Consider the following 21,352-nt stretch of genomic DNA (forward strand, 5'->3'; position numbering starts at 1 on the left):
GACAGTGCTGTTTATCATTAAGTTGTCTCCTTTGTTCTTTTTCTGTTGGGAAAATATACCACATATTTTCTTTTTAGTGAAACCATTCTTTAGTACTCTTGTATGCACTACACCAGTGTCTCTCAGGTTATACATTAGCACTGTGTTTTCAATGAAAACTATTTCTAATAGAAATGGAGTTTCTAACATTTTCAAATACTGTGATGGTGTAATTTTTTTGGGGGAGGCAGCTGGAGGTCTCAGCTGCAAGATGTCTTACTTCTTCAGAAAAGACAGATAGGTAAACAGGAGCCAGCGGAGCAGAATGAGTTACAAATATTCTCAGTGCTCTGCGATATATACTGTAACAAGTGTGATTAAATTTTTTAAAACTAATGTAGTAATTGAGAATAACAGACTTGAAAGCAGAGTGAATTCTGAGGCAACAGAACATGGAACTTGGATCTGATGAAAACCCTCCATTTGTGGAAAACCCTCCATTTGTCTCCACAATCATAGTTCTTCTTTTAATATGGCCAATGCTTGACATTGGGTATAATTTGACAGGAACCCTTTTGTTGCTGGAAGCCTTACCCTCGCCTCGGTTAGTGGATTTTTTTTTCCTTTATCTTTAAAGGTTAGACAGGGAATCTTAATGCCTTATTGGCAGAATATTTAGATAAGGTAACTAGTAGATGTAATAGCTAGCCATTAGTAGCTTGGTTTGAGGTTTTTTTTATATTTTTGAATGGTGAATGTGTCAAAAATAATACTTAAAACCAAATATGTAGTTTTCTGAATCTTTTAGGAGATTCGGGCTCTTTAGAGTCCAACTGTTCAGTTAGTTCCTGAAAATTACTTCTATGATCTCTTAGACTTTAAATATATTACAGAAACATATCATGGAATATGTATATACAGGAAAGTATGTTTACTGACTTGACTTCACAGATGTTAGAATTGCGTCAATTTCAAAACTATCTAGGCACTGGCTTGAAGATACTTGTTTTAATCCAGAATAGTGAACGAGCACAAGAAATGCAGCCTCTGAGAGGACCCAATTAACAGCTTTGTATGAATTTTGTATCCATACCAGAAAAGAATGTGAAGAGGGGAAATTTACCCTATTATGGGTAAAACTGTTCAGTTAATTGGTGAAAAAATGTAGGCATCTCTTGTATAAGAGGATATGTGTTTTCCTTGAAAGCATGGCACAGTTTGACTATCTTAATTGTTCAAAAAATAAAAAACCCTAAATCAAAGCATTGTGGCTTGCGTTGATATACTTTTTTTTATTTTTAGCCTCAGGAATTAAAATAGTCCATCTCTGTCAACTAGCATTACACTCTACTTACTTCTTTCAGTACGTGAAATTTGCAATAGTGGAATGTCAAACTAAGGTAGTAAACCAATAGTGAAATACATAAACAGGATAAGTGAGGATCTCATAATAGTTGATTTTTGTTTAAATTTGTTAGTAGAGACTACATTAAATGATTTGTTGTTATTCAAAGGCAGTTTAATTGCAGATTAATGTAATTATACTTACTGTTACTCCATTAAAATTGTTTTAAAGTGTGTTGTACTTTGTTAGAAGCAAATTAATTATTATACTATTAAAATATTTGTTATATAAACTCTAAATGAGTCCTTTTTATTAGACTGACAAGTGCTATTAGTTAATAGGATTAAAGAGAGGCTGAAATTTTCAGGAAACAGTTTCATTTAGGATTTTAAGGGTTCTTTTGTAACATATTTTTTGTTCCTAATCTGTACTGTATTCTAAGGAGTACATGGTGTATTGTATTTTTTATTAATTGTATGTAGTACTCTGTGTGCAAGTAACATCCTATTGCAATAAATAGAAAACTGCAAAATAACACGTTATTCTTTACTTCCTTCAGAAATCCTCAGAAGCTGCAACTGGAGATGTACCAGCCCTTTCTGATCTTGTTCCTATAATCAATGATCAGTCACAGTATATTAACCACTTAGAAGCAGAAGTGAAGTTTTGCAAGGTATTAGACAACGTATTTCACCTACTAAAACCCTGGTCCCCTATATAGGAAGAGCTGCTTTAGAAAGAGCTTACACTAAATCTTGATATTGACCAAATCTGAGCCAAAAGCAATTGCGTGGATACCGAGGTTTACCATTCATCTCGGTGCTTGTGTAGTGTTTAAGGGTCTTCAAAGACATTTTTAGTTCATATTGCAAATATAATATAGATAAGCAACATTTTTTAAGAAGTATTTTTGTACCATGAATTTCCATATAACAAATCAGTCTTTTGAGTATTCCTGTTCTCCCTAAAAGGGTTAAAATAGTTGAGATTGTTAATCTAGATTTTTGGTCTCAAAATGCATTTAGGTATGGATAGCCTTCTCAAGGAGCCTTTTACATACAGTTCCTGTATCCTATAGGAGGAATTGTCTGGCATGAAAGATCGAGTACAAGTCATTGTACTTGAAAATGAGGAACTCCATCAGAAACTGAAATTTTTAACTGCGGAACATACGTTGAGAGAACAAACTCTTCTAGATGCCTCAGTAAGTTTTTAGTTTTCTGTTGTTGTTTTAATTGGTGTTCAGAGACCTGATACTTTTTAAGGAAGGCTATATAAATTGTTATCCACCAACTGAATTTTAGTCAAAATTTAATGAGAGTTTGTAAACGTGGATTTTTGTGGATACCATCATTATCGTAGGTTGCCAACCTAAGTAACTTTTTTATTGGTTCTTATATTCTGCTCTAATGAAAATTGTGAGATTCAATACTTAGATAATTTATATTTGTTTAAAAAAACAGCCTACAAAATTATAACTGCAGCATTAATATTTTTATTTTAGGCAAATACTCAGAACTCGTGGCCTGTAGGTGATAATGACTATATCATGCATCAGCCTGTCACCTCCTCACCAGCACGTAACAAAGATCAGCAGGCTGTTGTTACAGCAGCTGTTGGAGAAATAGAAAAATGGCATGAAGAACTGGTTAGTATTAGCTTTCTTGCAGAAATCTTTCAATACTTTGTTTTTGCTGCAGTTGTGATGATTAATTTTTTAGCAGACATACAGAAGTAGTTCTGGTTGACTGAACCTTAATCTGAGCTCAAATTTTATTCTCTTAAACTTCATCTTCTCATTATGTCCTTGTTAATATTATTATCCAGTTAAGACACAGATGGCATGTTGTATCTGCAGATATTGACTTCTCAGAGATAAGTCTTTGCTTAAGAATGTTCTGTCAGCAATGGATCTACTGTGCTTTGGAGATTCCTAGCACTAACACAAGTCCCAAGCAGGTGGGAACTAGCTGACATAATTTAGGCAGCCCTCCAGGCAAGGTCTTTTGCAATGAGTCTGCTCCTGAAGCAGTGCAGGCTCAGTAAGGTATAAAAGTTGATTTGTTCAGTCTGTTTTCCCTAAGTTGAAGGACACATTTTGTGCTTTTAGAGGTACAGAGGAGTCCAAGTCATTCAAAGATGATGTGGTCTCGATCTTGTCATTTTAGTTTGGGAAGATATTATTATTTTTTTTATTTTTTTTTTTAATTTAAACAAGTAGGGGTAGCATTGCTATCTTCTGGGGAAAACGTGCTTATCTGAATATTTTGATGTCTTTTATCCATGTGCATATTTGCACTATGGAATTTAAAAGGTACTTTAATTCTTAAAAAATATTACGTGCATTTTTTTTCCTAGTAAAATGCATTTCTTTTATTTTTCTGCCTCATTTAAAGCTGAAAACCTCTTCAGTGATTCCTAACACCTGCAGTTGTTTGAAAGCATTGTACTTTTTCTTCATCTGTAATATTTAAAGCAGGAGAATCACATTGATTGTGGCTTTTTTCCTAAGTAACATAGCGAGCTAAATTTCTGTGATTTTACCTGGTTCATCATGACCATAGTATAGAACATTGATGTGGTTGATTTGTATATCTGCTTCTTCACCAAGTAATGAGAAAAACTCACTGTATTGTAAATAAGTGGCCTGTATACTTGAAGTTCCTCCAAATTTCTCTTTTATTTCTGATTACTTGTGAGAGAGCAAGAGCAAAGTCAAGACATCAACTTGTGTAAATCATTGTAGATGGCTGTAGTTGAAGCTGGAGCAATTTACCATATGAGTATATGGCAAGGTGTATGGAAATAAGAGAATGGGAGGGTTATTCAATTTGTTGATTTCACAGGTGTGAAATATTTTGATTTCTCGTGATAATAATGTTTCAGCAAATTTATATCTTCAGGGGAAAAGAATGAGTGTGGCTAATAGCTAGATTTATTTGTAAAACAAAGAAAGCAAAAGACTTTTTTATTCTCCCCTCTTTTTCTAAAGGAGAAACTAAAACTTCTTTATCAAGAAAAAGTCAATGTTCTTGATGCTCAAGTACAGTCTCTAAGGTAAAGTGATTTTTTTTTTAATGAAGATTATTGTTAATAAATTATCACTTCATAGCAACATGAACCACTCTTAATTTGAATTTAAGTAAGAGGATGCATGAATGTCTAAATGTCATGTTTTTTGGCAATATCTCTGAAAGCTGGTTTTACATGCAGGTTTTTCAAATATAAATTTAGTGAAGTTTAATATACTGGTATTATATAGCAATATTTGCAATATTCAATTAAACTCTTATTCTTTTTACCATTTTCCTTTATAGAAAGATCATGTCTGTTAAAGTTAGACCAATCAAATAAAAAAAGAAAGGTGAGAATTTTAACTTGTGTAAGCCTTTCCCATAATTAGGTGCTTCCTACTAATATTTTATATCACAAGTTTTAAAAATCTTAAGCATCAAGATAGCTTAGGTTACATGAAGTTTACAACTAGTTTAGGAGGAAGAAAACATAGTTTTGAAGCACGCAGGCAGGGTTTCCAGTCATGTAACCTGCATATCTTTAAACACAAAAATATTTGAAAATAAGTTCTCTAGTACTCTTCAAAATATTAAAGGTTTGAATAGATAGCAAACTATGGAAAAAAGACATAGTCTCAGCCACTTTAGGATTTAATGTTCTGGAGTAAGCCTTCCCCTGTAAAGATGCATTCATGATACTGCTGCTGAATCTCTTCAGTTATATTGTTCCCCTAAATAAACTGGGGTTTTATGTGTCTCGAAATTCTGGACTGTTGTGTGTGTACGCATGTAAAAATAGTTACTGGTAGGGAGACAAGTTGAAATATGCCCTCTGGAGGGGTGAAATCTTAAACGTGTAGAGCTAATTATGCTAGTGAAAGTAAAGGAGTACCTTTCAGCTACGTAATGCAGTTCTGCCCTCCTTCCCCTCTCTGCCCTGCCCTCCCAGCTTTAAGTGTTATGTATATACTCAGAAATAAATACTGGAGGCTAAAATAGTCTGAACGTTTCCACAAGTACGTTATTCAACCTCTCAATTTCGCCTAAGGGGCATGATCTTTCAAACTGCAAGTTCTGCAAAGCACTTGAGCATTTGCTAAATTTTAATTAAAGTGAGAATTTGTATCACTTTCAGTGGGACTATCCTTGGGTGTTTTTTTATGTTAAGCATGAATTTAAGTACGACTCCCTGGTTTCTGTCAAAGATTCCCCAACAATAGGTCTGTTGTACCATGACTGTCTAAGGGTGTTTGCAGAGTAAATTCTGTTCAGGTTATGCAGCATTATATTTAATAGACCAACTACTAAAATTGGAAAAAGCGCACAGAAGATTTCCCAGATGGAAATAAGCATGCATGCAGTGTGTGTATCATTTGCTCTGTAAATCCAATGCAACCAGAATGTGTCAGACTTACTATGTGTATGCTGCCCAGATGGCCTGCATAACAGACCAAAAGCTTTGGATTCATTGCAAAATTTGTCAAATTGATCTGTATGTGCATAGTGTGCATTTGTCTGGAACTTCCTGATGTCAACATTCCTACTGTTTGCGCTCTCCCCAGCCTGACACATGCTTAGCAATTCTGGAGAAAATTCTTCAGAGCACCTGGTAAAAATTTTGGAGTCAAGTAGAAAACTTACCCTGTTTTTCTTGAGATGTGGTTGACCTCAAGTTCTCTGTGATCTAGAGATACACACAAATGTGTTGAATATGTCTGGGATTGTCTAGAGAGCATAGGGGACTTTTACTTTATATTGCAACTTTACAGTTAGTTTGACAGTGGAGAAGAAGCAGAAGTTAACAATATTATTCACAGTAACGAGAAGAAAGAGTTACATAGGGCATTGAAATATTTAGACAGCTGATAGTGTTTCTTGCCAGTTAATCCTTTACTCTGTTCAGACAATATGTGAACCTATAGGTTTTATCTAATAATTTTCTGTGTAATTTCACTACTTTCTGATACTACAGAGGGAAGGAACAAATTAATATAATTTTGTTCATTAATATTTTTGTCAGGCAATTAGGCTATTATTTGTCTGTTAACGTCTTCTTTAGACTGCTGAATTGTGTAAAGTAATGTTCATTACAGAAATTCTTACACTTATTTTTCGGTTGCACCTGTAAATATATGTTGCATCTAACTATAACTTATAGAATATTTTTTTTTATTTCTTCTTTCTAGAAAAGACCTTTCAGAATCTCAGAAGACATGCAAAGATTTGGAAGGAAGATTAAAACACCAGAAGTCACTTGTTTCAGCCACAAATTCCATTCATGTTGGTGGTCTGTGTCTGAAATGTGCACAACACGAGGCAGTTCTTGCACAGACTCATTCTAATATTCATGTGCAGACCATTGAAAGGGTAACAAAGTAGGTTTAGTGGGTATTTACTTTCTCATTAAAAGTATAGTTGCTTACTTTAAACCATGTATGGCTCGATATGTTGTGTTGCATTCATTGAGACATGCACTTACAGAACAGTGGAGTCCCAAGCTGAAGTTATAATGCTAAAATCGGTGGCAGAATATGAATGTAGGTGCTAACCACTTTGAAATCCGTGGTAGACTTGCTACTTATTTCAACTGGGAAAAAATGTTAGTTGTCATCTTGTAATTGTGATACCTTGGGCTGTCCAGATAATCAGACTGTTGGTAGTTTGTTTCCTGCACTTTTTGTACAAACAAACTCTTCACTCTGTCAGAACAAATATTATGGAAGTCCATATGTTTTGATTGATTATTTCCTGCAAAAGTTCCTTATCTTCTTTGTAGCTGAAGTTTTTCTCTTTACAGTTGGGGAACTTTCAGGCTACATCAGCAGTGTAATCCTTTATTTTTCTCATCAAATTTGCTTAGTAGATCAGGTGATTGGGATGGAATGCATTGCTCCTCCCGAACTACAACAAGTCAAGGGAAGAAGTTCCTTTGGATCAAAAAATGAAATTGTTTTCTGCAGCCTTTTTTTTAATTGTAACTTTTATTTAAATTATTTTTAAAAACAGCTATAGAGGCTGGACATAATACATATCATTCAGAAATCCCAACAGCATTAAAATATTTTATTCTCAAGAAATTCTGCTACTTGCTCATCTTCAAAAATCTCTCCCTTTCTACTTGCTAGTTATAATGATAGGATGCTGTAGCCTTCTCTGAGTTTTTTACACTGACATCTATTTATTGTCATATAACTGAAGCTGCTGAGGATTTCTGAAGTTTTAGAATGAGCTTGCTGGAGATGAGGCAGTGGCTCATTTAGAAGCAAGAAAACTTGAGGGGACATAGTACATATAGTCTGTCAAATGGACCTTATCTGTATTCATTAGATGGCTGTTGCCAAGATTTATGTATTTTTCTATTATTGAGTCCAAGAATTTTCTGGGTAAGCTCTCTGTTGCCGAAAAGTCACGTTTCAAAATATACTTCCTTAAGAAAATAATTGTCACAGATACTGGAAAATATCAACTATAAATGAGTACATTCTTGTCATCTTGTATTATCGTGCAGTTTGAAATAAAAGATTTGACCTGACCTATTTATCTTTCTTAAACCATTATTTGAGCTTGAGATTTAATAAAATCTGAAACCTACATCTTCCTGTGATGCAGTTTATTAAAGGCAAAGATATTTCAGCAGGGGTTTGCTACTGTCCAAATCTTGTTGAAATTGGATTTCAAAATATGACTCTTGGTTCTCTGGCAAATACAACTGTTACCATTCTACAGTGGGGGGCAAGGAGGGAAATCTAAAACACAAACAGAACAGTTTTCAGCTAGAATTTCTAGTTGCACCTAAAGCACAGTTATGCTCTTAGTTTAAAAGGCTTCAACATATCTTTTTGACATAGTTCTCAGTTTCTTAGTTAATAAAAGTTCTGTTGGTATGTAGAATCCGGAACTATTATTCTTCAGGTTAGTTCAAGTTTGCAGCAAAGGGCTATTGATTTTCATTTAATATATTTAGTGGTCTGAATTACTTGTTAAACCTAACTCTTCCTCTTACTTTTTTCCTTGTATTTTGCATTTAATAACAGTATAATTTCATATCACTTCAACCTCTTTTACAGAAACTTGCCTGATTTGGTTTGGGTTTTTTTTGGCATGGATCCCAGTTTTGTAATGCCAACAAAATGATGCTCACCTTCAGCCTATTTATGACTTAACCTCTGCTGTCGTTGCTGGCAGTTTCACTAATGGTCTGTCCTTCTGAGTGAAGGACTAGTCAGCAAGCAAGTGGTATTTTGAAATATTTTTAATATCTGTCTTTTAACCCATGCTGGTTTTAGTCTTACTTCACTTACCAGCTTTGTCTTTTATCTGTTAACATTTTTTATTCAATATACCTGTTGTTTGTTTGTTTGTTTGTTTTTCTCTTGAGAAAAGATACCAAAATCTCTGATTTTTCTTTACATGCAGAGAAAGAGATGACTTGATGGATGCACTTGTTTCACTGAGACGAAACATGAAAGAGATGCAACAAAGAGAATCTAATGCCTGTGAGCAAGTTAAACAAGCTGTGCAAATGGCAGAAGAGGCCAATTTAGAAAAAACAAAGGTAATTCATCAAGAAACAAAGGCTTTTCAGTATTCAGATGCACTGCAAAAGTTAATTAGTTTTCATGCTAATGAGAGAATACACGCATAAAGTCTTTATCACATGCTGATTTGATGTAGTAGGTTTAAAAGTATTGCACTGTGACTGTTTCTGACCAGTAACATGAATTCTGTATTTTAGTTCTTAAATTCTTATCAATCCTGTAGGTTGTGTTGCATTTTTAGACTGTCACTTAAATTCTGATACAGTACACAGGTAGGTGATAGAGATTGAATGGTAGGATGGTTAACATTAGAAGGCATTTATGACACGTAGGAGGATAATTCTCATATTGTATTTCTGATCTACTCTATGAAGAACGCTTAAAATTTTTACAAAGAAATATTATTTCTGCCTTATCTAAGTGTAGTGCAAGAACTGATTAACTAACAGAGTTTTTTGAAGATGAGAAGTCTTGTCTGATGCTACCTTTTGATGCTGTGTGATAATAATGATAAAACTAGTTTTGATCTAATACTTGTGTTAGCACTAGTTATAATATACAACCAATCAATATTGACCTCAATTATTTCCTTGATATTTAGTGACATCTACTGTATTATTAGTGAATTACTGTGGAATTGAGACAGGGTTTTGTTTTTTTTAAATGAGGTGCCACTTTTTTTAATAGTGGACAAGACTGATGAATTTGTTCTGTTGATCAGTCTGATATTATTCATCTAATGTTGTAAGAGAGATTGTGTGTGTGTGTGCAGGGTCCTTCACTATAAACAGTGGAGAAAAAAAATAATGGAGAATTGGAAATCCTATGTACTTGTTATAGTGGTACTCTGAAGTTCAATTTTACAGCTCCTTGTTTCTTACTGAACAAAGAATCCTTCAGAGTCCACTGTTCACCTGTCGCATCCTGTCCTTGAGTTAAATTTTTAGATTGCTTACTGGTTCACTTTTTTGGGTGTGGAGTCTACAGTTGTTTGATAGAAATGTGACTTACTGCTAGTTAAAACTGCACAAAATACTGCTTCTACTACATGCCATAAAGGGCGGTTATCTGATCTTCCTCTTTTTTCATTTCATGTTAGAAACCTTTATTTCAATATTTAAAAAGGAAAACCCTATAAATTCTTATTCAGTGTAGCTCATGTTAGAAATGTGGTGTAAGAGTAAAACTTATAAGACAAATTAGTAGCAACTTTAATAAAATGGGTCTTCATACCTATACTATTTCTGCCATATAAAGCAGTTCTGCAGGATCTCTACTGGCCACGCTCCTCACTGCAGCAATGAAATGTGAAGTGCTATGAGTTTTTGTACAAGATTCAATATTAGCCTGTTTCTACCATGCTTAAAATTTGTTGTAATATGAAGGAACAGGGAGAAATCTGTTACTTAAGCTGCATCAACTTAGCATTTTTACATGTACAAGTATTACTCTGTGTAAGTAGAAACCATCCTTTATTTTTCTGGTCCTGTTCTACTCTTAAGGTGAAGTACTGTTTTCTTTTGTGATTATCATGGAATCCGACAGAATGGTCCACATAAGGAATTAGTCTTTGGAAGCCAAATGTGTTGTAATTGCAGTTTACGTATGAGGTAAAGCTACCTTTAGGGTGCTTTGAATACTTCAGTTTACTTAATAGAGTAGTGTATTTCTGATTTAAACTGCCTATCCCTTTGGCAGGGGTCCATGACCATAAAATTGATAGGGTTTTTTTCCTTGCTTTTTTAGAAGAACCTGTCCACTATGTTTCTTGTGTATAAACTCATGTTTCTCCTTTTTTGATAGAAAAACATCTATAACCCATGTTTTAGCACTTCAAATTAAGCAGGACACTTCAGAGTTTTCAGTAGATGTAATCTTCTTTATTTGACAATTCTGAAACTAAAAAAGAATTCTTTCTTTTTATCTTCAGTTAAATCTTCCATGTTTCTTCTTAGCCTTCTGCATGTAGTAATTCACTTCAGGTAGAAGTGCATATATTACTTGTTTATTTTCTGATTGTTCTAATGTTTCATGTTTGTTTTCTAATTGTTCTAATGATGTACATTGAATTTTAAATGCAAGGGAAATAATCATCTTAGTTTTAGAAGAACTTATACCTATTGGGAAAATAAACTCTGAAAAATGCTTCTGTCTTTGCCATGGCTTTTAAAATCTAATAGATTTATTAATTACTATAAAGCACGAGTATTCATACAAACATGTATATCTGCTTTCAATTTGTTAGTCTACTTTAAATGTTTACACAATATTGTATGTATAAACATCATAATAGCTCTGTAAAAAAATAAAACCCATTCTTTCTATTAGCAAATTTGCTTATCTGAAGACATTTGATAAATACTATATCTGCTTAAAATTTTAGATTTCTTCCCCTTAAAAAAATACTTTTTTCTAGGCTCTAATCCAGTGCGAGCAGCTGAAAAATGAGATGGAACGGCAGAAGAATCGTCTTGAAAGGGAGTTATCCGTCCAGCTAAATAAGAGGACTGATGAAAAAGAAGCACTGCGGGAAGAAATAAAGAAGGAAAGGGAGGACTTGGTAGCAATGGTATGAGGTGTTCCTTTTCTGTTTGTATATTACAATAAGTGTATTGTTCTCTTTAAAATTCCTTCACTTGTTTTTCATTTAGTTCAGTTTTGGATTTGAGAGCTGTCCCGCCCTGGACCCGCAAGGCACATGCTCACGTCCAGGCGTGACTTGTGGGGGGCATCAAGGGTGGTTCGTTTATCTGTGCGGCAATCTAGAGGCCAACAAGGTCACTCCCATGGCAAAAATCAAAAGCAATATGTATTTTGGATCCAGCAAACATAAGCAGACCAAAATACTCGAGTGCACAGCTGAGACATGGGGGTGTGAGTTCCTAAAGTTACAGAAACAAATCCCAACCTGTTCAGATCACAATCTGATCCCTGAATGCAGCCAAGGTCACTCTGATCTGATCTCATCTGACACATGCACCGTGAGGTAAGGGGAGAGAGATGGAGAGAAAGTGAGAGAGAGAGAGGGAAAGAAATCACTGCATCGATGGGCAGCAGCAGTTCCTCAGGAACACGTCTTGGCAGCCGCTTCTTCTAGACTGCATGTTCCAGGCTGGTCCAATGAAAGTGATGGTCGAGAGAGAGTGCAGGAGTGAGAGCCCCACGTGGTTCTTTGTGAGTTCTTTTGTAAGGCCTGTCCAACTCCCATCAGCATGTGTTGAGGTGGTCTTGCCATGTGTCTTTCAGGAGGGTGCAGCCCAGGCAGTCCGGCAGCTGGAGGAGGACAGGGGGGAGGGGCAGTGCCCACCACTGCATCACCTCCCCCTGTAGCAGCCAGCTCCGGACCTTGAGCTCAGCCAGATAAGGGAGATTGGTGCTTACTCCTGCACCTCCCCTCCACTGAACCCAGCACCACAGATGAGACCCTTGGGTGATATCCCAAGCTCCATCCTTGGGGAGGTCTGCTTCTTCACCACCTCCACTATTCACTGCTGGTACCACAAAACAAACACATGAATGGGCAGCCTTCAGACAAAATGTTTAAGGCAAAGAAAGAAGCAAAGTCAGGCTTTATATTCCACCCCATGACTTAAACATTTCTCACAGAACTCAAATCCAAAACTCAGGTCCATGCTGTCTATAGTGGTGACACTTGTAAGAAGGAGAGAGGATAAGGAGAATAATGCTGAGGAAGAGAGAAGGGAGGGGTAGTCACGTCCTGGATCCACGAGCTATCAAGTTTTGCAGTTGAAAGACAGAGGGTATTTCCCAGATCCACAAGCTGTCAGCTCATGCCCAGGCCTCTTTCGACTTGTCCAGCTGAAAGACAAGAGTAGCTCATGATCAGGATATACCGGATAGAGGAAGAAAGATAAGGAGGAAAAGACAACCAGGATGGCATGTATGATTATCCAAGGTCAGGATTAATATAATAATAGCTGAGTGAACCAGTACGAGTATAAATCTAACAACCAAAAAATAGCATTTTAATAAATAGGGTTGAAACTACAGTTCTTAACCTTGGTTTTCTATCCTTTAAATAACTAGCAATGGTAAATAAACAACTCCAATCTTAATGCATAACCCACAAGCAATAATAATTTTGGAGCACTCAGAGGGGTGTCACTTGTTTTCCCAAAACTTTTAAGGTTCAGTTTTGTAACCAGAATTCCACTAGCTCAGATAAATTTAGGGGGCTTAAAACCACAGTATTAGGAAACTTAGAATCATGGAATCATAGAATAACCAGGTTGGAAGAGACCCACCAGATCATCGAGTCCAACCATTCCTATCAATCACTAAACCATGCCCCTCAGCACCTCATCCACCCGTGCCTTAAACACCTCCAGGGAAGGTGACTCAACCACATCCCTGGGCAGCCTGTTCCAGTGCCCAATGACCCTTTCTGTGAAATTTTTTTTCCTAATGTCTGGCCTAAACCTCCCCTGGTGGAGCTTGAGGCCATTCCCTCTTGTCCTGTCCCCTGTCACTTGGGAGAAGAGGCCAGCTCCCTCCTCTCCACAACCTCCTTTCAGGTATTTATAGAGAGCAATAAGGTCTCCCCTCAGCCTCCTCTTCTCCAGGCTAAACAATCCCAGCTCCCTCAGCCACTCCTCATAAGACTTGTTCTCCAAGCCCCTCACCAGCTTCGTTGCTCTTCTCTGGACTCGCTCCAGAGCCTCAACATCCTTCTTGTGGTGAGGGGCCCAGAACTGAACACAGTATTCGAGGAGCGGTCTCAGCAGTGCTGAGTACAGAGGAAAAATAACCTCCCTGACCTGCTGGTCATGCCGTTTCTGATACAAGATGTCATTGGCCCTGTTGGCCACCTGGGCACACCGCTGGCTCATGTTCAGTCGCTGTCAACCAACACCCCCAGGTCCCTCTCCTCCAGGCAGCTTTCTAGCCAGACTTCCCCTAGTCTGTAACACTGCATAGGGTTGTGCCCCAAGTGCAGGACCCGGCATTTGGCCTTGTTAAACCTCATGCCACTGGACTCAGCCCAGTGGTCCAGCCTGTTCAGATCCCTTTGCAGAGCCTCCCGACCCTCCAGCGGATCGACACTTCCACCCAGTTTTGTGTCTTCCGCAAACTTACTTAGGGTGCATTTGATCCCCTCATTCAGGTCATTGATAAAGACATTGAACAGGGCTGGACCCAGCACTGAGCCCTGGGGATCCCCACTTGTCACTGGCCTCCAGCTGGATTTAACGCCATTTACCACCACTCTCTGGGCCCGGCCATCCAACCAGTTTTCCACCCAGGAGAGTGTGCGCCTGTCCAGGCCAGAGGCTGACAGTTTCTGAAGCAGAATGCTGTGAGAAACTGTGTCAAAGGCTTTACTGAAGTCCAGGAAGACCACATCCACAGCCTTTCCCTCGTCCAGTAGCTGAGTCACTTTGTCATAGAAGGCGATCAGGTCAGTCTGGCAAGACCTGCCTTTTGTGAACCCGTGTTGACTGGGCCTGATCACCCGGTTCTCTTGCATGTGCTTCATGATAGCACTCAAGATCACCTGCTCCATGACTTTCCCTGGCACTGAGGTCAGACTGACTGGCCTGTAGTTCCTCCTCCCTGCGACCCTTTTTGTAGATGGGCACAACATCAGCCAGCCTCCAGTCCAGCGGAACTTCCCCAGTCTTCCAGGACTGTTGGAAGATGATGGAAAGGGGTTTGGCCAGCACATCCGCCAGCTCCTTCAATACCCAAATACTTCAATACTTGAGGCACATATAAAGCCTCATAGTAGTCTGCTTTCTCCAAACGATGGAATTTTGGATCCTAGGGGCAGAAGTCACAAAACTGTCCTTAAGAGTATCCTTCACCACCCAGCACCCGCTGCTGTATCACCTCCCCCTGTAGCAGTCAGCTCTGGACCTTGAACTCAGCCAGGCAAGGAAGAGCAGAGCTGCACCTCCCTTCCATTGGACCTGCTCCCGTAATGAGGCCCTCAGGCAAATCCCAAGCTCCATCCTTGGGGAGGTCTGCTGCTGTGCCACCTCCGCTATTCGTTGCTGGTGCCACAAAACAAGCACACAAATGGGCAGCCTTCAGACAAAATGTTTAAGACAGAAAAAAGCAAAGTCAGGCTTTACAAAAGCTCAGTAAATAACTTCCACCATCGCTTTAAACCAGTGGTAGGATTTGAGTCTGAATAATTGGGTTTAATGCTGTGTTACCAGGTAGATACTAAGTTGTTGATATTATGCACTGAATTTAGTTTGCATACTGTTTTCTAATGCACTTTGTCAAAATAGGAAAGGGTTAAGTAATACTACTTAGATTGCCAAGTCAAGCATTCAGAAGTAAGCACATGTCAAATTTAGGGTTCTTTGCTGCTTACATATACATATATATTAACGTTACAATATCATGAATTGCGTTCTATTATGGTATTTTTCAAAATGGTCTTATCATAGGCTTCATTTGGCCACTTGGAGAAATGTATTAGGAACTCTTCTCTCACTTTCACTGATGTTTATAAGCTCTGAGATAGAATCTATCTCATCTTTTTTACTGTGACCATTACAACAGAGCCTTGATAACCTGGTTTTAGACTTCTTGATGCTAGAATAATGTGAGTACAATACATAAGGATTTTAGGCCCTCTTTTAATTTTACTTTTTAAAGTAAAAAATACAAGCATGTCATACCATTTTTGGTAGAACAATTCACTCTGTATTGCTGTGTTACTTTATATTTCATTGCCCACTGATATTAGTTTTGCTGCAATTGATTTCACTTGGAGAAGTTGTAGTCCTTTTTTTAAATCATATGTGTTGAACAACATACAGTGATGGTATGATGATGCGGTGCTTGGTAATTAAATATATGTTTGTAGAAAATTATGATCTGTATGCATAATTTATACTTACATATGGTTAGCTACTTTTATGTTTCAGGATTATTAAATAGTAGAAATGGTAAACTGCGTATCAAGTCAATGTCCGTGTGAATATTTTATCATTTATTTTATGAAATGATTTGTTTGAAGGGGCAATTGGCATGATACACAAACTAGGTGAACGTATGAGTGAAAAGAAGTTATGAATATTTAGTCCTTTAGGTTTGAGTTCCTGTAAGGTAACCTAGAACTGTCAGACACCATTATTTCCACTTATATTAGTAAGCTTCAGGGTTAAATAGCTGAAGGATCACTGCCTCTGTTTTATTGTTACATTTTGTTACAATTTCATCAAAATTTGATCTCAATTACTTTAGAATTTTTAACATAGTATTTCTGTATGATTTTTGTAAAACATGCTTTGATCTATAGTGCTCAAATGTCTTCTGAACTTGAAAATTAATTTTGAGAACTGTGGTTGCAATGACCATTTTCTTTATTTGGGAGAACATGATTTGGTTTAAATCAACATACGTAAGGATGGATAAGGTGTTAAGTTGTACTCTTACAGCTGCAAGACTAATGCAACCAGCTTCTTCTGACACTTTTTCTAAAATACTACCAAGTCCTGGAGGCAAGGACGGGTCGTAAAAAGTTCCAAATAAACTACTGTATGATAAATTAATTCAAAATAATCTATTATTAAAATAATTTATCCATATTCTATTATATTTTAATTCATATTTATTATGTATTTTTATTGTATGTATTTTTTTATTTTATTTTTAATGCTATGTATCTTGGCTACTTACAGTTGCTTTCAAGGAGGAAGCCCTACAAGACTCAGATTTGTAGTTGGTCAAATTGCACCATTAGTTTTCTTGGGATTTTTGCAGGTGACGGCCATGTCTGAGAATGTGGCCATGTTGGAGGCTCAGGTAGAGAGAATTACAAGGGAAAAGAACTCTCTAGCTAACAAATTAGAAGAATCACAACATCAGCTTGGATCTCATGAAATGGAGATGAATAAGGTAGGCATATTAATGAGCTTGGTTTACTTTATCATTGTGATGTGAAAGATGAGAATTTTTTCTTTCTGCATTTTCCTCTGTATTGGCAAAGAACATGAAATAAGTATCAACTTTGTATGTCTATCCCAGAGGCGTAGTTTTATGAGTAAAAGGATAACTTTTTCAGTCTGCCAGATCACCTCGTAATGCAGAAGCTAACCTTTCTACCTTGCAGACTATGCAAATCGCTATTTAATACTGCAATCCAGTGTTTCATTAAATTTTGCTTTTGGTGTAAGCAAGACAACATATTATTCAACTCTATCTTATAATTGCTACCTCTGGGATATGCAGTGCTAAAGTAAAGGCAGCTGTATTAAATCACTGTTTTTCAAAGACTTTCCTGTAGAATTTGTACGTGGTGTCCTGCGTCATTCTTTAATATTGACAGTATCCATTTTATGAAAAGACCTTTACTCCAGTTAAGAACTATAGCTTAACACCTGTCTATATATGTATATTGTTTCTGGGTGCTTTATTTCACATGTGTTTCTCAACCTATTAAAGCTTTGATGTGGGTCAATAGAAAAAGGAAAAACTAAGGCCATAGAAAACTTATGCTGGGGGATGACACGTTGTTAAAGTGATTATTTTTATTAGCTTAGTTTTGACATTCACTTTTTATAGCAATAACTTCATGAAGATGAGGGGCTGCTAAATTTCTGCAGAATAGGTAATCTGAAAATTCAGATTTTTTACAGCTTCTTGAAATGTCTATATATACCTTACCAATACTTTTGTGGCCAATCTTCCCTCCCTAGTTGTTAATTGCAATGTTTTGGGGAGTGATTAATTCTTTAGGCCTCTAGAGACATCTGGATAGATTTTAGTCCTCCTCTGCTGTCCCTGCTGGTAGAAATAGGTGAAAGTGTAGTGGAGAATTTACAGCAAATTTTCAGACAAATGGAAAGACAAATGAGGGAGTGTTTTAAGAATGTCAAAATGGTTTGATTTATGATTTCTGAAACATTCTTTTGGTTTTTCAGACTGGGTTTGCAGATGAATAGCACCACTTACAAGGGCAAGGAGTGGGGGAAAGAGGTAGTAGATATAAATATCCATTAGTATGGAAAGAATAGTTTTATAGCATACTGATTTGAAGCAATCTCTCATGAGAGTGACACTGTGTTTCCAGTCCCTGCTTCAGTTAATATTCATGATTATAAAGTCGAATAGGTGGCCACCTTGCTATAATCTATACTGTTTTTTTTTTTAATGCACTGTTCTGAGAGACTGGAAAATGCATTTGTGTCTGTGTTCTGAACCGAGATATCTCAAACATCCTGGAGGAAAGTTCTGACCGTTGAGCTGTTGGAATTATGTGCATCACCCTGACCTTTTTCATTGGCTATGTGAATGACGTTTGTACCTGCTTCTGAATCTGACTCCTTGTTTCCAAACTCAGTGTGCCATTATTAAAATAGCAAATAGCAACATTTTTCCTTTTGAGTTTTATCTGAAATATTTTTTTCTGCATGCACCAGAAGTCAGGGCAAAAAGAAGTTTGGAGTGACAATCCTTTTCCCTCATTCTGAACTGAGGAAACTGAAAAATGCATTATTATGACAGCACCATCTGCTGATTGTTCTGCATTATTCACTTTGTACGATGTATGGAGGAGCTGAAGGCAAGGATAACTTTTTGTTTGTTTGTTTGTTTGGGGTTTTTTTGCTTGTAGGAAGTGACATATAGCACTTCGTTACATCATTCATATAAAGGAAGGAGGAGAGGTAGAGACTAGGTTGGCAGTCTGTGTAATTGTGTCTTAGGATTTTTAAGTTGCATGTGATATTTTAGTATTAAAAAAGTAATGCTTTAGAACTTTGCCATTCTTCAAATCATTTGCTACTTTGCAGTATTTGCAACAGGGCTAATTCACAAGCTGTCCTTTGAACTTATAAATGACCAATAGCATGAGGTTTAACAAGGCCAAATGCCGGGTCCTGCACTTGGGGCACAACAACCCTATGCAGTGTTACAGAGTAGGAGAAGTCTGGCTGGAAAGCTGCCTGGAGGAGAAGGACCTGGGGGTGTTGGTTGACAGCGACTGAACATGAGCCAGCGGTGTGCCTAGGTGGCCAACAAGGCCAATGGCATCTTGTATCAGAAACAGTGTGACCAGCAGGTCAGGGAGGTTATTTTTCCTCTGTACTCAGCACTGCTGAGACCGCTCCTCGAATACTGTGTTCAGTTCTGGGCCACTCACCACAAGAAGGATGTTGAGGCTCTGGAGCGAGTCCAGAGAAGAGCAACGAAGCTGGTGAGGGGCTTGGAGAACAAGTCTTACGAGGAGTGGCTGAGGGAGCTGGGATTGTTTAGCCTAGAGAGGAGGAGGCTGAGGGGAGACCTTATTGCTCTCTATAACTACCTGAAAAGAGGTTGTGGAGAGGAGGGAGCTGGCCTCTTCTCCCAAGTGACAGGGGACAGGACAAGAGGGAATGGCCTCAAGCTCCACCAGGGGAGGTTTAGGCCAGACATTAGGAAAAAAATTTTCACAGAAAGGGTCATTGGGCACTGGAACAGGCTGCCCAGGGATGTGGTTGAGTCACCTTCCCTGGAGGTGTTTAAGGCACGGGTGGACGAGGTGCTGAGGGGCATGGTTTAGTGATTGATAGGAATGGTTGGACTAGATGATCCAGTGTGTCCTTTCCAACCTAGTGATTCTATGACACTGTTTCATAAAGTTAGGATAGTTTGCTTTGTTTTTTCCTAAGGTGATTTGATTGCAGTGTGTGTATTTACTTTTACCCTACCTTTTATTAAGAAAGAGAAAAAAAAAAAAGTAGTGAAAATGAGAAGTGGTATGGTGTGAGACTGAAAAACAGGAATTAATTTGGGTTGTAGAATGCGTGTGAGGAGATTGTTGAGAAGCACAGGGGATTGTAGCAGCAAATTAAGAATGTACGCTTTTAGAAAGCAAGCACGGTAAACGAATAAGTGGGACAGGAAAGCAAAGTGGGATTGTAAAGAAAGTTCTCTAAGACCGGTTTCAAATAAACACATTTGTGTTCTCATTGGGAAGTGTTCATGTATTTATATTTGGTTAATTGAGGTGAAATGAACAGGCACAAATTGGAGGTGATGGCACAGGATAAGGATGGAAAGAGGACAGCTTGTCCACCATCCTTCTCCATTCCCAAAAGATAATATCAAATAGACTCCTTTAAAAGTCTTAGCTGGGAAATGAGAGAATAACATTCTTGCACAGCAGTAGTGGAAATGATGTGGGAGGGACTCATGTGGGTGTTTTTTTCTCTTTCTTTCCCCTAACCCTTCTCCAGACCTTCTAAAGTTGAGCTGCCTTCAGATCCAGAGGAGTGAGGAGGTAACATAATAAACATCCCAACAGCAGAGAATAATTGTTGCCTTTTCTTTAAATTTTACTTTGATCCATTTCTTGTGGCCTGTGCATGTATCTGAATCAGGCTTTGCTTTTAAAGAATTTGTCTTTGGTTTGTACTAGGTCTGTAATGCACTGATCTAACTTCAAATATTTTCTTTCTTAACAGTGGAAAATTGGCAAGATAAGAAACTATGCCCTTTTGTAGGATTTCACGTGATAGATCCTTTACTTCTAGGTTTTGAAAGTGTCGACATAGGCTTTCCTGGGATTTTAGAGAGAATGGGAGAATATAAAACCAGCAACTGTAGTTTTTAGTAGCACATATATTTACAATGTAAATATTTATACTTTGCAAAATTTTGATCTCAATATAATTGAATCTAGAAGGCGCTGCATATTTCCAAGTTAATGACTACATAGAGAATCCAGATCCACCTTTTTATGTAAAAACACTTACCATATGTAGTCTTAAAATTAAAATCCTTTGCGTTTAAATGACCTCTAGAGGGCACCAAAAGATCTAATTGCAAGTCCTGGGCTATGGCTTCTCCAAGCTAGAGATCATGTTGTCTCTGTAATCTAACAGGTGTGTGGAGAAATGCGCTATCAGTTGAATCAAACCAAAATGAAGAAGGATGAGGCAGAAAAGGAGCTCAGAGAGTACAGAACAAAAACTATAAGGGAGCTTGAAATTAAGGACCAGGTAAGAGATAACACTGCTATAACTTTGCAGTTATTAGAAGCGTAAGTAGCGTTATTTCAGAAGCTGGAATGATTCGTTTTTCTAATAGTGGTCATTTATTAATGTTAAATGGATTCTAAATTAATGGCAACAAGCCAGCTATTACTGTTAAATAAATACCTCTTATCTTATTTTTATTTTAAGCCCTAGTATGTTCGGTTTTACGTAATACTCATCCCATGCTTTCATATAGAATTACTCTATCATATGTATTCATACAACGTACTTAAATTGTATATACCTTATACATATGTTTATACACTTTTTCTCACAACTAAATCCACTCATTATTATGTGTACATGCAACCTGACATAACATTAAGGACTCTAAGTATAACCTTACTATACCAAAAATTAAAATCATTTCTCTCTGTTTCTGTAAAGATTCAAGGTTAATGAATGCTGGGATTCATAGAAAAGTTTTTTTTTAAAAAAAACAAACCAAACCCTAAACCAAAAATAACCTTCTAGAAAAAT

The 21,352-nt window shown here is 37.3% G+C and overlaps 1 protein-coding gene across 2 annotated transcripts in view; it reads left to right on the top strand.

Annotated features, from left to right (window-relative positions):
• Positions 1-21,352, top strand: part of SDCCAG8 (SHH signaling and ciliogenesis regulator SDCCAG8) — a 115,587-nt gene that overhangs the window by 11,791 nt on the left and 82,444 nt on the right. For both annotated transcript variants that reach the window (XM_069852415.1, XM_069852414.1), the window contains exons 4-12: positions 1,884-1,997; positions 2,403-2,528; positions 2,829-2,972; positions 4,317-4,381; positions 6,525-6,713; positions 8,755-8,893; positions 11,293-11,445; positions 16,617-16,751; positions 20,720-20,836. In XM_069852415.1, coding sequence (XP_069708516.1) covers positions 1,884-1,997; positions 2,403-2,528; positions 2,829-2,972; positions 4,317-4,381; positions 6,525-6,713; positions 8,755-8,893; positions 11,293-11,445; positions 16,617-16,751; positions 20,720-20,836 — 1,182 coding nt within the window. The remainder of the gene's footprint in view (positions 1-1,883; positions 1,998-2,402; positions 2,529-2,828; positions 2,973-4,316; positions 4,382-6,524; positions 6,714-8,754; positions 8,894-11,292; positions 11,446-16,616; positions 16,752-20,719; positions 20,837-21,352) is intronic.

Source organism: Phaenicophaeus curvirostris, chromosome 2, assembly GCF_032191515.1.
Source record: "Phaenicophaeus curvirostris isolate KB17595 chromosome 2, BPBGC_Pcur_1.0, whole genome shotgun sequence".
NCBI classification, from domain to species: domain Eukaryota; kingdom Metazoa; phylum Chordata; class Aves; order Cuculiformes; family Cuculidae; genus Phaenicophaeus; species Phaenicophaeus curvirostris.